The following is a 12,994-nucleotide window of genomic DNA, read 5'->3' as shown; positions in this document are numbered from 1 at the left end:
GCTTTACACTGTATAAAAAGTCATATCTTCAGTGTTGAATGAAAAGATACAAAATATTCACAAACGTGAGGTTTACTCACTTTTGTGTGATCCACATACCTCTGTGCATGGTCTGTTTCTCTTCTCATTCCCCCTAGTCTCCATCATCACTCCTTGAAAAATATGGCTTTTGGCTAAAGCCACATTTTCAGACAGGAGGATGCAGGCTTGCCACAGTGTTTTGCCCTATCACCCCCCCCCCCTCCCCCCTCATTTCCTCTTTCTTCACCCCTAAGGAGATGGCATGGTGCAGGGAAGAGAAGGGAATTGGAAGGGTGATGGGGAGGGAAACATTGCTGTAGGCGTGAGGAGTGATTAACCACTTATTGAATTGTGCAGTCCGTTCATCCCCTGGTCACCTTACCCCTGTACACCTCAACACCTTCTTGGATCCAGGTTTGATGTACCTTTTTCCTACATGTAAACACTGTTTGATCTTTGGCTGAAGGACTGAATAAAAGTGCTTAAAGGAGACAGTTGCACAGTATTTTTTTCAATGTACCATGTTTTCTCAAGTTGCGATACTGTTTAAACTTGCTGCACGTCTCCCAGCTTGAACTGTATGCCATTTTTAGAGGTGTTTATGCATGAGGTGAGGACTCCATAATGCAGACTGCAGAGGTCAATTAAGGCCCACCCTCCAATGAACTTAAATCTGAGTGCCGAGTGAAATTTTGTGCTATAGTGTACTAGTCACTTATTGAATTAGGTACAGTATATCTACGCCCCCGCAAAGTTCATCTTAGGTCTAGAGGCGTACTTGCCGCCGTTCGTTAGCCCAGAGATCAATGAACAGGAACGCAGTTCCCATTGATTAATCTAAGTCCCCGCTTCAATGAACGCCGACGTCTATGAGATGCCTGTATTCATTGTACCTTCCTGTTGTTACAGTGCCATGCATTACTTCTGATTCACGGAAATAATGACTGAGGACATCTCCAAATCAATACCTTTTACATGTATAAACGCATATAATGACATATAAAATTTTACACATTGCATGCATACAATGTTATCTGTGAATGAAGATGGTTCATTTTTGCATATGTGTTACACTGTTATAGAGAGTAACAGAGAGACAAAAAGCGGAAGAAAGTTGAAAGGAGAAGGAACAACCACGTTTTAACAGTTCACATGCCTGACTCTTCTTCAATGTGAAAAATACGTGTGGAGCCCCATGTGTAAGAGAACAGAAGAGAGACAACACAGAAAAAGAGAAACCAGTGTACATGCATTAACACACAAAGTGACAAACAGGAAATATTACACATGACATGCATACAGTGTGACCTGTAAAAAAAGATGGTTCATATTTGCATACATATTATATTGGGGAAAAGAATAAAAGTGAGAAAAAAAAAGTGGAAAAAATGTTAAAGGATACTACTGTGTCGTCCTCCTCCCCAATAGCCACCCTATTCCTCCCCAGGTTGTTTCTTTTGTTCTGTTATATTTAATGTTGGTATTCAAATTCTGCATAGTGAATGTGAACACATGGATATGCCCGACCGCAACCGTCATAACAATTCACATACCCAACTCTTCTTCAACATGAAAAATACTTTTCTTTGAGAGACAACACAGAAAAAGAGAATTCAATGTACACGAATTAACACATACAATGGTAAATATACAATATTACACATGACACACATACAATATAACTTGTAAAAAATGGTTTATTTGCATACATATTACATTAGAAAATAGAATAAAAAATAGGCAAAAAGTGTAGGAAAGTTGCAAGGAGAAGGAACAAATGCATGGTTTAAAAGTTCACATGCCCAACTGTTCTTCAACATAAATCCTGGTCAAATCACATCTGTAAGAGAACAGAAGAAAGACAGCATAGCAAAAAAAAAAAAAAAAAAAAAAAATCCATCTTACATGCATAAACACATACATTTAAAAATACGAAATACTACACATGACGTGCATACAATGTGACCTGTAAAATAGATGGTTAATATTTGAAAATATATTATACTGGAAAAGAGCATAAAAGAGAGGCAAAAAGCACAAGACAGTTGAATGGAGAAGGAACAAATACATGCTATAACAAATCCCATGCCCAACTCTTCTTTATCCCTTTCCACTCGTATGTCCCGCATAACGGGACATCGCAAATTCCGCGTTGCACTCGTATGTCTCGCTATCCCTGCAGCGGCGGTTTGCAGCGCATCGCGACCGCTGAAAACTGCCGATCACTGTGCGAGTTTTGGTGGGCATGTATTACTACATGCCCACACTGTCAGTGCCCCCCAGCCCCATACCGAGTGGCCGGCATCATCGCTAGAAGGAAGTGACATTTAGATTTAAATGTCACTTCCTTTACTTTCCTGTTTTGTTTTTTTTGTAATAAAAAGTAGTTGCTGGTACATTTTTGCAGATTCCATTCTGCAAAAAAAAATGAAAAATAATTGCAGATTAATTTTTTTTCTTGCAGATTGCCTGCAAGGTATATACTGTAAATAATGAATGGCATCCTATGGGATGGACTGGGGGAGAGTGTAAATAGTAGCCAGTATTTTATTGCTAATCTGCCCAATCGAAATACCAACGATTGCATTGTGTGTAGGGACAGTAAGACCCCGGATATAATCACCTATTATTGTGAAACTTGCTCACGCAGGCCCGGATTACACCCAGGAAACTGTTTTTCAATTTACCATACCTTGGATTTCTCCTCTGCTACCAGCCAATAGAAGATGCCAAACTGTCCAAATAAGGTATCAAATTAAACGTTAAAATGTGTTCTTTAAAATAAGATATACCATGTGACGGTGTTATGTTCCATGTTAATATGGGAGAGAGAATAAGAGGGAGAGCGCATTTCTTTAAAACAACTCTGAACAGAAATGACTTCCTTTAGGAAAGAACTCAGAGTGGAAAGGGTTAACATGAAAAATACTGTTGAGGCCCATCTGTAAGAGAACAGAAGAAAGACAACACAGAAAAAGAGATACCAACTTACATGCATAAACACATACAATGACAGATATAAAATACAACACATGAAATGCGCAGAGTGAAGTGTAAAAAAAAGATGGGTCATATATGCATACATATTTACTGGGAAAAAAAAGAATAAAAGAGAGACAAGAAGTGCAGAAAGGTGAAAGGAGATGGAAGAGACAACATAGCAAAGAACAGTCTATCTGACATGCACAAACACATACAATAACAAATATAAAATAGTACACATGACAGTTGTACAATGTGGTTCGAAAACAGTAGAAAACTAGTGGTATGTGGTAAGTTGAGTGCGGAAAATCATAAACCACCCTTAGTGGCCATGGCAAAAAAATATCTTGCCGGTGGGATAGCGAAATTTAGTGTCCCATCATTCCCCTCTTTGTGCATGCAGCCCCAACACCCCAGAGGCATGCTCCTATGCTAACCTCTTGGGGGCGTGGGAGGAGTCTGCCATACTCTTGGACGATAAACTATTCCGGGGGTACGTCAGACAATGGTCGAGGTATATGGACGACATCCTGGTGGTGTGGCCTGGCTCTGATGAGCAATGTGCACAATGTATGCAGTATCTCAATCAGAATACAGTATATATGCATTTTACCTCTGAAATTAATGTTCTGAAATCACGTTTTTGGATGTGAAGCTAGTAGTGGAGAATTAGAAAAATACTTTGTGAGATAATATATGGAAGGGGTATGGCCTGATTGAGTACAAATATGCTGTTTATAAAAATACAAAACTTTATTAATCACTTGCAAAAAAGTACAGAATTTACCATAAAACCACATGTATGACAGCGGAGAACCCCATATCCCTCAACAACCCTAAACCCACAAACCCGCTATACCCAAATCCCTCTTGATCCACACATCCTACCTGTGGACTCAGTGCACATAAGTTCATGGATGAGAGCTGCGCAGCTCAAAAAACAAAAAGCACAAAAGAGTCCAATCTAACCATGCAGATTGAAGCCCAAATTCCTTGTTGATATTCCATGTATGGAGAGAGATTGGGAAGATGGAATAACAGGTGTCCTCAACTCCCAGCCAACCATGCAACAGCCACCTTGGATATTAGTAGCTCGTTAGTGTTCACATATGCTCAATATACTTGTGCCTCTTGATAATATCCATGCTGATGTGTGCACATTGATGTCTGTATGCCCGAGAATTAATTCGGTTTGCACATATGAGAAGCCAAAGCAATGCAGCATTCAATGGAAGCAAGAGTCCATGCAGCAGCAACCCAGACAAAAATGGACAGGTATTGGCATAGAGCAGTTCATTGCAGGTGAGCACATTCAAGCTGAAAGCAGATCATGCAGCCAGTTGTGTAATGGCGGCAGCCATAAAGCATGATGGCAATATGTATCAGTCAGAGCATGTGGATTGCCCAGTGGGCTCTTACTGGTTGTGGCAGAGTTCCTGCGGATGTCTGCAGCATTGGCCGGGAGGAGGTGATGTCCAGAGGAGCATGGGAAGTCAGGCACCAGGGGGATCCGGCGTCATAGGATAGGACGGCGTCCTCGATCGATTTCGCCAGCTACTACCGGCTTCTTCAGGAGGCGTAGTAGTGGAGAATGATGTGCTAATCAGCAAAGGATTTAGGAAGACTACTGCCACCGACTCTATCCTCCACGCACATAGCTTCCACCCAAAACACGTTATTGAAGCCATTCTGTATGGCCAATATTTAAGATTGAGGAGAAACAATAGCGGTGATACATATTTCAACATTCAGGCTAGAGAACTCACTTCTAGGTTCAGCAGGAGAGGCTATAATCCAGAACTCTTGACAAAATCCAGACTAAAGGCCTTAAGACAGGAGAGAAGTAGCTTACTAGCTCCCAAAACAAAACGTGAGAATGGTCGTGATAGAACCACGTTCACCTTCGATTTTTCTCCAATGGCGGATCGGGTTAGAAAAGCTGTATATTCCAATTGGTCTATGATTTTCAGAGACCTTGATCTGGTATCTGTTCTAAAGGATCCCTCACGTATAGCCTTTAGACGAGCTCCCACGTTAGGTAATCTGCTGACCAACAGTGAGTTTTCCATGCCAAAACCAAAAGATTGGAGTGCATCATTACCAAAAGGCAATTTCTGTTGCGGACAATGTAATTTATGTAAGAATTTATGGACAAGGAAATGTGTAAGACTAGGTAAAGAAATGTTGCAAGTGAAGGATTTCTGGCAAACAACGAGACCCATGAAAGTTAGACTAGAGGAACATATTAGTTCCCTAAAATCAGTCAAGGGAAATGGTGGTTGTATAAGATTTGCAGGATTGGAGAAACTGGAGATCCCTCCAATGGGAGGGGACAGAGAAAGATTCTTGTTGAGAAAGGAAACAAGACTGATATAAAAAAACGAAGCAATAGATGGGCCCTTTAGGCCTTAACGATAAAACTGAATTATCTTGTATGCTTGACCCTTAACCTTTTTGACGTTTTAATGTTGACCGTATTGTGTTGTATCCAAGTCTGTACTGATGCTGTATTATATAGAAGGCTTAATTGATCCTAAAATCGCAACACTTGCTCGTGCTCATCAAAAAAATGTTTTCTATTCCAAATTGTTACCATCAATTGATGGGTTGCTTAGTTATATGTTAAAATATATTTAAGATATGACTATGAATACTCTATTTTTGGAAATTTGTTCCTTATACTTTTTCATCCTAGAGTGGACATTATTTGGACTGGCGCGACCTACCTGTTCTTTGTTAGATGTGGGCTAACAATATTGATTGGTTCTAGCCTTGTAGCTAGATGTCGTAAATTTAAGATTTATGTGGCATTTTGGTGAATAAGATGTCTTCCAAGTGATGTTATGTTTGCTGACACTGTCACTTCATTTCACTGCTTTCTGATTGCCCTGTTCGGTGAGGACGCCTACATTGCGTTTAAATGTTGGCCTTTTTCCCGCAGTGGTTTGGGGAAACCACTGCGCAGTTCTTAGCATTGCCATATATTAAATATGACTGGCTTTGTTGGGGCTGCGTGTGCATTGAGGGGAATGATGGGATACTAAATTTCGCTATCCCACCGGCAAGATATTTTTGTTGCCAAAGCCACTGAGGGCAGTTTATGATTTTCTGCCCTCAACTCACACAGGGCGGCGCCCCGACTCCAGGGCAACCGATCTTAGTGCCACAGGACGTGACGTTCCCGGAAGAGGCGGAGCTTCACTCCGAGATACTCCAGGACACTCTCTTCCATTCTACAGTTGTACACAGCGTTACCAAGCGTCATGCCAACGCGAAACGGCCGCCGCTCCACCACCAAATGCTTACCACCACCAAATGCTTACCACCCACCTCCTTCACCGATGACCCTGCTACCATTGAACATGTAAGCAATGTATGGAACCACACTGTAATTACACTGGATCTGTTTGAGTGTTTTGATGCTGCATTGAGTATTGACTGTCACTTCACTGTTAAATTTGTGGGACGGAAGGTGCACGCTTGCTCTGCCTTTTTTTCTTTCAAGCAAAAGTTGTACAATGTGACCTGTAAAAAAGATGGTTGTTATTTGCATATATATTACACAGGAAAAGAGAATAAAAGAAAAGGGGGAGTGGCTTGACGCTGAACCAAGATGGCTGCATGAGAGACGCATTCCTGCGCTGCTTCCCGCTAAACTGCCTGCAGCTTTAACCTAGCGCGATGACGAAGAACCAGAACAAGGCTACTGGTACTCCTAAACCTCCTGAAAACCAGGGCACACAACTCAGCAAGCAAATCCCAGAGATGTTCCAGACTCAAAACGCTTTTACCAATTTAGCGCCAATGTCTGGAAGTTTGTTGGACTCTCGTATTGCTCCACAGGAGACTACCACTGAATGAAACATCTTAGACATGCTGAAGGAGATCCCAACTACCTCCATCATGCAAGAAATAGCTGCAGACATCAAGCGGACACCTACCGCCGCAATAGCAGATCTCGAGGAAGTGACAAGCCTGGCGCCTAGGTTAACCACCCCTCCCTTTGAACAGCACGGAGCCGAGATGGCGCAGCATGTCAAGGCCCTTCACACCTATTCCGTCTCCCATGAGACACAGCTTATGGACTTTACCATGAAAACTGAGGACCTCGACAATCGAGGACGGAGGCATAATTTCAGGGTGCGAGGGATACCCAAGTCGGTGGCTGCCGACCAGATCAGGTCAGCCATATCTTCCATTTTTAATAAGCTGTTGGACAGAGAACCTGCAACTCCCATAGTTATTGAGAGGGCTCATCGTGCACTGCGGCCCTGAGGTAAAGAAGATGATCCTTCCACGGACATAATGTTGCCTCCAGAGTACAACTTTATCTCTGCTCTAAAAAGATACATAACAGCATAATAACCTTTACATAAAAACATTTCAGATCCTAAAATTAATCTGCACTGTTTCTACTTCCAGATTTATGGAAGCAGACATATTGTTAACATCCTGTGCTTTCAAAGGAGCTTATCTACCATCTCTGCTGTGGCAGTCGTGACACAGGGGAGAGGTAAAATTACAACTTGTGATTAGACACAGATGAGGGGAATTAGACAGACTAAATTCCCTAAATACATACAAGGTGCATTTCTGTATGTTTTTCTTCTGTACTGTGCAATAGTTCAGGTCCAGAGGATATTATGTAACGGGCGAAGAGTCAGGATGCAATTTATTTTAATAAGGCAGAGGTAAAACTGTTCCATGATCTCTCACCCATTACCCTGCAGACTAGGACCCTTGCTCGATGAACTCCAAAATCATAATATGCCCTAAAGGTGGTGATTTCCTTTCTAATTTATAGGGTTGAGGTGACTAAACCTCTTCTGTCTGTGTTGCAGTGCATCCTATGGCGTCTATAGAGTTTAATGTGGGTACATACCCATCTATACAGTACACTTTCACATAACACCGCACTTCTATATACAACCAGTCTAAGTTATTTTAAATGAAACAGTATGGTCTCACGTATATGTGCAAAGCATATCAAACATTTTTTATTGAAATAGGTTAATAGTATTTAAAACCTGGGATATGGGATATGGGATGAAGGGAAGGAATAGAATCCATAAAAACAAAAAGACACACTGCGGGGCTATTAATAACACTTTGCTGGCCAGCTTAAAGTTACAGCATACCATACATACGCGCATTCACCACAATCAACACAACCTGAATAGCAGTCTATATATGGACAGTGGTACCACTTTGATATTTCCTTAATCTGCACTAAGTCAAGATGGCCATGATTCCAAAATTCAACTTTAGCTCAAAATAGCATTTAAGCGCCAGCAAGGTACTTAGGCTCTATAGGTTGCGGAGAGCAAGCGGTTTAATGGCGTTAGGCAGTCATTAGTATGTGCTTTATAATATAACAGCAAAAACTTCAAGGCGGTCCTTCAATCGTGAGTAGCCTTGAATAGCCTTTAGGCGCTGATAGAATACCTATACTGTGTAGGCAGCGGAAAGCAGGCGGTTAGGTAGCGTTAGGCAGACAGTTGTTTAGACTTCAGCTTTGAAACAACAAACCAGCGAGGCAGTCCTCCAGTTATAAGCAAACATAGGCACTTCATGCAATAAACAATCAAGTAGCCCTTATAGAATGTGCAGTCAGCTGAATACGCTGATATCTCACCACTCCTGGTCACTGCTGTGATTTCCGGTCGGCCTCTCGAGTAGTATTGCGCCTGCCGCTTCAGATACGGTCAGCGTTGGGCAGCGGTGTGCGGACCCTGGGGCAGCTGGCGTCCCAGCTTGCTAGCTCACTGGGTCTCCGCATACACCTTTCTCCTCCTTTGGCGTCTTCCGTATCTCCGTATCCTATCTCTGAGATACGGAAGACGCCAAAGGAGGAGAAAGGTGTATGCGGAGACCCAGTGAGCTAGCAAGCTGGGACGCCAGCTGCCCCAGGGTCCGCACACCGCTGCCCAACGCTGACCGTATCTGAAGCGGCAGGCGCAATACTACTCGAGAGGCCGACCGGAAATCACAGCAGTGACCAGGAGTGGTGAGATATCAGCGTATTCAGCTGACTGCACATTCTATAAGGGCTACTTGATTGTTTATTGCATGAAGTGCCTATGTTTGCTTATAACTGGAGGACTGCCTCGCTGGTTTGTTGTTTCAAAGCTGAAGTCTAAACAACTGTCTGCCTAACGCTACCTAACCGCCTGCTTTCCGCTGCCTACACAGTATAGGTATTCTATCAGCGCCTAAAGGCTATTCAAGGCTACTCACGATTGAAGGACCGCCTTGAAGTTTTTGCTGTTATATTATAAAGCACATACTAATGACTGCCTAACGCCATTAAACCGCTTGCTCTCCGCAACCTATAGAGCCTAAGTACCTTGCTGGCGCTTAAATGCTATTTTGAGCTAAAGTTGAATTTTGGAATCATGGCCATCTTGACTTAGTGCAGATTAAGGAAATATCAAAGTGGTACCACTGTCCATATATAGACTGCTATTCAGGTTGTGTTGATTGTGGTGAATGCGCGTATGTATGGTATGCTGTAACTTTAAGCTGGCCAGCAAAGTGTTATTAATAGCCCCGCAGTGTGTCTTTTTGTTTTTATGGATTCTATTCCTTCCCTTCATCCCATATCCCAGGTTTTAAATACTATTAACCTATTTCAATAAAAAATGTTTGATATGCTTTGCACATATACGTGAGACCATACTGTTTCATTTAAAATAGGTGATTTCCTTTCTGCTTGATAGCTAAAAAGAATGGGGGAGTTGTGAAGTTATAGGTACCTGCTGACCTTCCAAACTTCTGCCAAGCACTGTGATTGCCTAAGCTACAGATTCTGGATAGGTATGCTGCGATGGGACTAGCTCCAGCGAATGGACATTGTAGAGTGAGATGGCCCTCTACATCTGAATCGCAGGAAGAATCTGTGCAATCCGTGCGGAGTCCCAGCTACGATACCATAGAGAAAGCTCAGAGGTTAACTGAGTCCTATCTGCATCACAATCAGCTACAACAGCCCAGACCTCTATGGCCCGGGCTTCTAGCCATGTTGAGGCCTAGTCTACCTGAAAGTGTGCTAAGTATCTTATTTCCTTAGTATGACTATATATGTTATGCTCTATGATATTTTGCCTGTATACCATGGCTAGTATGGCCTTTGCGCCATACTAGTGTTTCCAGCATAAACTGATGACATTCCACTTTGTGCAGCTGCCTTGTTACTGGTTCCAGTACTCCACTCAAGAAAGATACTTCTAGCTGGAAACCCTTCAGCCTCCTTTTATACTGGTCTCTCGCACACCTTGCAAGCTATACGATTGTGACATTCTACCACTGACCAGTCACAGGCACCAACACCTGAGCTTTTCACAATGACATTACATATATATGAACAGGACTCAGCTTTTTAGTTTTGGCACGTTTGGGTCATTTCATGTTCTTATTGTTATGTTTGCTTTCAAGTGCAGGATTACATATATAATGCTTAGTATGTTTATTGCTCTGCTAAGGATTTCCTTTTTCTTATCCCTTTGTTTTCTGGTTCTTCTACATGTTTGCAATTACAATGCTGAAATGTTAACCTGCACTGACTACAGTAAACTTTAAGCCGATGGGAGTAGTGGTATGAGAGTGTTATTACCACTTGATCAGACTTATTATTTTGTGTGGCACTGAACCCTATCGGACTGAGTACTCAGTCAGTTCAAGTATTGGGCTGACTAATCTGAATATTGGTTGGGGCCCACTGCTTCCCCTTCCCATTATCCCTCTTTCTCTTTTGGGCTACCCCTCTACTCAACATCTTCTACAATGACCTCCCCTTCTGAAACTGGGGATATTCCAATCTCCTGGAAAATATGCTCCTACAATGTCCACAGGCTTAACACCCCTCAGAAAAGATCTATGCTCCTTGACAGACTTTACAAAGAAAGGATCCCTAAAGCCCTCTTACAAGAGACACACTTTCACTCTGATGCGGTCCCTTGACTAGTTTACGAACACTACATGTCCCACTTTCATGCTGCTACCCCACAATCTAAATCTAAAGAAGTATCAATTCTCTTGCATAGAAACTGTGATTTCCAGGAAAAAAATATGCAAGTAGAGCCAGAGGGATTTAATATCCTTATAAGGGGTACTGCTTACTCAAGAGATATCACTATAGCCACCTTATACTTCCCCAATACTGGTCCGGTGGGGTTTTAATGTTCAGAGTTAGGGAAAGATTTCTGACAGAGGAAACTTTCATAGACGCCAAAAAACTCACACACGTGACAGACCGTATTCATGTTCAGACTTTTGTAAAGCACTTGATACGACACACAGGTAAGAGGCCTCTGTCATGTTCAGAATGTGGGAAAACTTTTTATGATAGAAAGAGCTTTCAGAGACACCTAAAAGCTCACATAGGTGAGAAGTCTTATTCATGTCCAGAGGGTGGGAAATGTTTTACTCAGAATTGAAACCTTAATTGACACATGAAAATACACACTGGGGAGCGGACTTTTTCATGTTCAGAGTGCGGGAAAGACTTCTATGACAGAGGAAACTTTCATAGACACCAAAAAACTCACACAGGTGAAAGACCAAATTCATGTTCAGACATTTTGAAAAGCACAGGATAAGACACACAGGTAAGAGGCCTCTGTCGTTCAGAATGTGAGAAAACTCTTCATGATAGAAAGAGCCTTCAGAGACACGTAAAAACTCACAAAGGTGAGAAGACTTGTTCATGTTCAGAGGGTGGGATATATTTTACTCAGAATGGAAACCTTATCAGACACATGAGAATACACACTGGGAAGCAGCCTTTTTATGTTCAGAGTGTGGGAAAGATTTCTATGACAGAGGAAACTCAGACACCAAAAAACTCACACAGGTGACAGACCGTATTCATATTGAGACTTTTGTAAAGCACATGATATGACACACAGGTAAAACGCTTCTGTCATGTTCACAATGTGCCTTCAGGGCTGATTCACACTACAAGAGCTTTTTAAACACTAGAGATTTTAAAAGCTCTTGCTAATGCAAAATCACATTGCTCTGACGTGAAAACACACATAGGATAACAGTAGCAAGAGGTTTTAAAATCACAAAGCGCTTAGAAAAGCTCTTGTAGTGTGAACAAGCCCTCAGAGACACCTAAAACTCACACAAGTGAGAAGCTCTATCTATGTTCAGAGGGTGGGTAACATTTTACTCAGAATGGAAACATTAATAGACATATGAGAATACACACTGGGGAGTGGCCTTTTTATGTTAATAGTATGGGAAAGATCTCTATTACAGAGGAAACTTTCATAGACACCAAAAGACTCACACAGGTGACAGACCGTATTCATGTTCAGACTTTTGTAAAGCACTTGATAAGCCACACAGGTAAGAGGCCTCTGTCATGTTCAGAATGTGGGAAAAAGTTAGTAATAGAAAGAGCCTTCAGACACACCTAAAACCTCACACAGATGAGAAGCCTTGTTCAAGTTCAGAGGGTGGGAAATGTTTTACTCAGAATTGAAACCTTCATGGACATATGAGAATACACACTCGGGAGCGGCCTTTTTCAAGTTTAGAGTGCAGAAAAGATCTTTATTAAAGAGAAAACTTATATAGACACCAAAAAGCTCACACAGAAGACAGACCGTATTCATGTTCAGACTTTTGTAGAGCACATGATGAGACACACAGGTAAAAGGCCTCTGTTGTTTTCAGAATGTGGGAACATTTTTATGATAGAAAAAACCTTAAGAGACACCTAAAAACTCACACAGGTTGTCAAAAACCTGGGTGGTTTTTGCCTTTTTCATGATTGCCAACTCAGTAAAGGACCAGCCCTTAAAGCGTTGCTATCATATAAATCCGGCATAGTGGGGTCTGAACCCTCTATAACAGTAATTATAGATTGACGGTATACCTTGAAATGAATCAGAGCACTCAGTATATGATTTTATATAAAAAAAAATGTATTTGCTTATCATACAGCATATATATAAAATATGAACAGTTCCAAGTAGTGTTT

General features: G+C 41.7%; 1 protein-coding gene across 6 annotated transcripts in view; it reads left to right on the top strand.

Moving 5' to 3' along the window:
• The window catches only part of LOC137532982 (son of sevenless homolog 2-like), a 199,955-nt gene that overhangs the window by 12,479 nt on the left and 174,482 nt on the right, over positions 1-12,994 (top strand). The window contains exon 3 of one of the 6 annotated variants that reach the window (XM_068254067.1): positions 1,104-1,432. The exons of the other annotated variants lie outside the window; for them this stretch is intronic. Within the exon in view, the coding sequence (XP_068110168.1) occupies positions 1,104-1,165 (62 nt within the window). The 3' untranslated portion in view covers positions 1,166-1,432. Of the gene's footprint in view, positions 1-1,103; positions 1,433-12,994 lie in introns of those variants that run through there. 6 annotated transcript variants of the gene reach the window in all.

This window comes from Hyperolius riggenbachi, chromosome 9 (assembly GCF_040937935.1).
Source record: "Hyperolius riggenbachi isolate aHypRig1 chromosome 9, aHypRig1.pri, whole genome shotgun sequence".
Classification (NCBI taxonomy): Eukaryota; Metazoa; Chordata; class Amphibia; order Anura; family Hyperoliidae; genus Hyperolius; species Hyperolius riggenbachi.
Note: the sequence above shows the minus strand (reverse complement) of the source record. Positions and strands in the feature narration are given on the sequence as shown.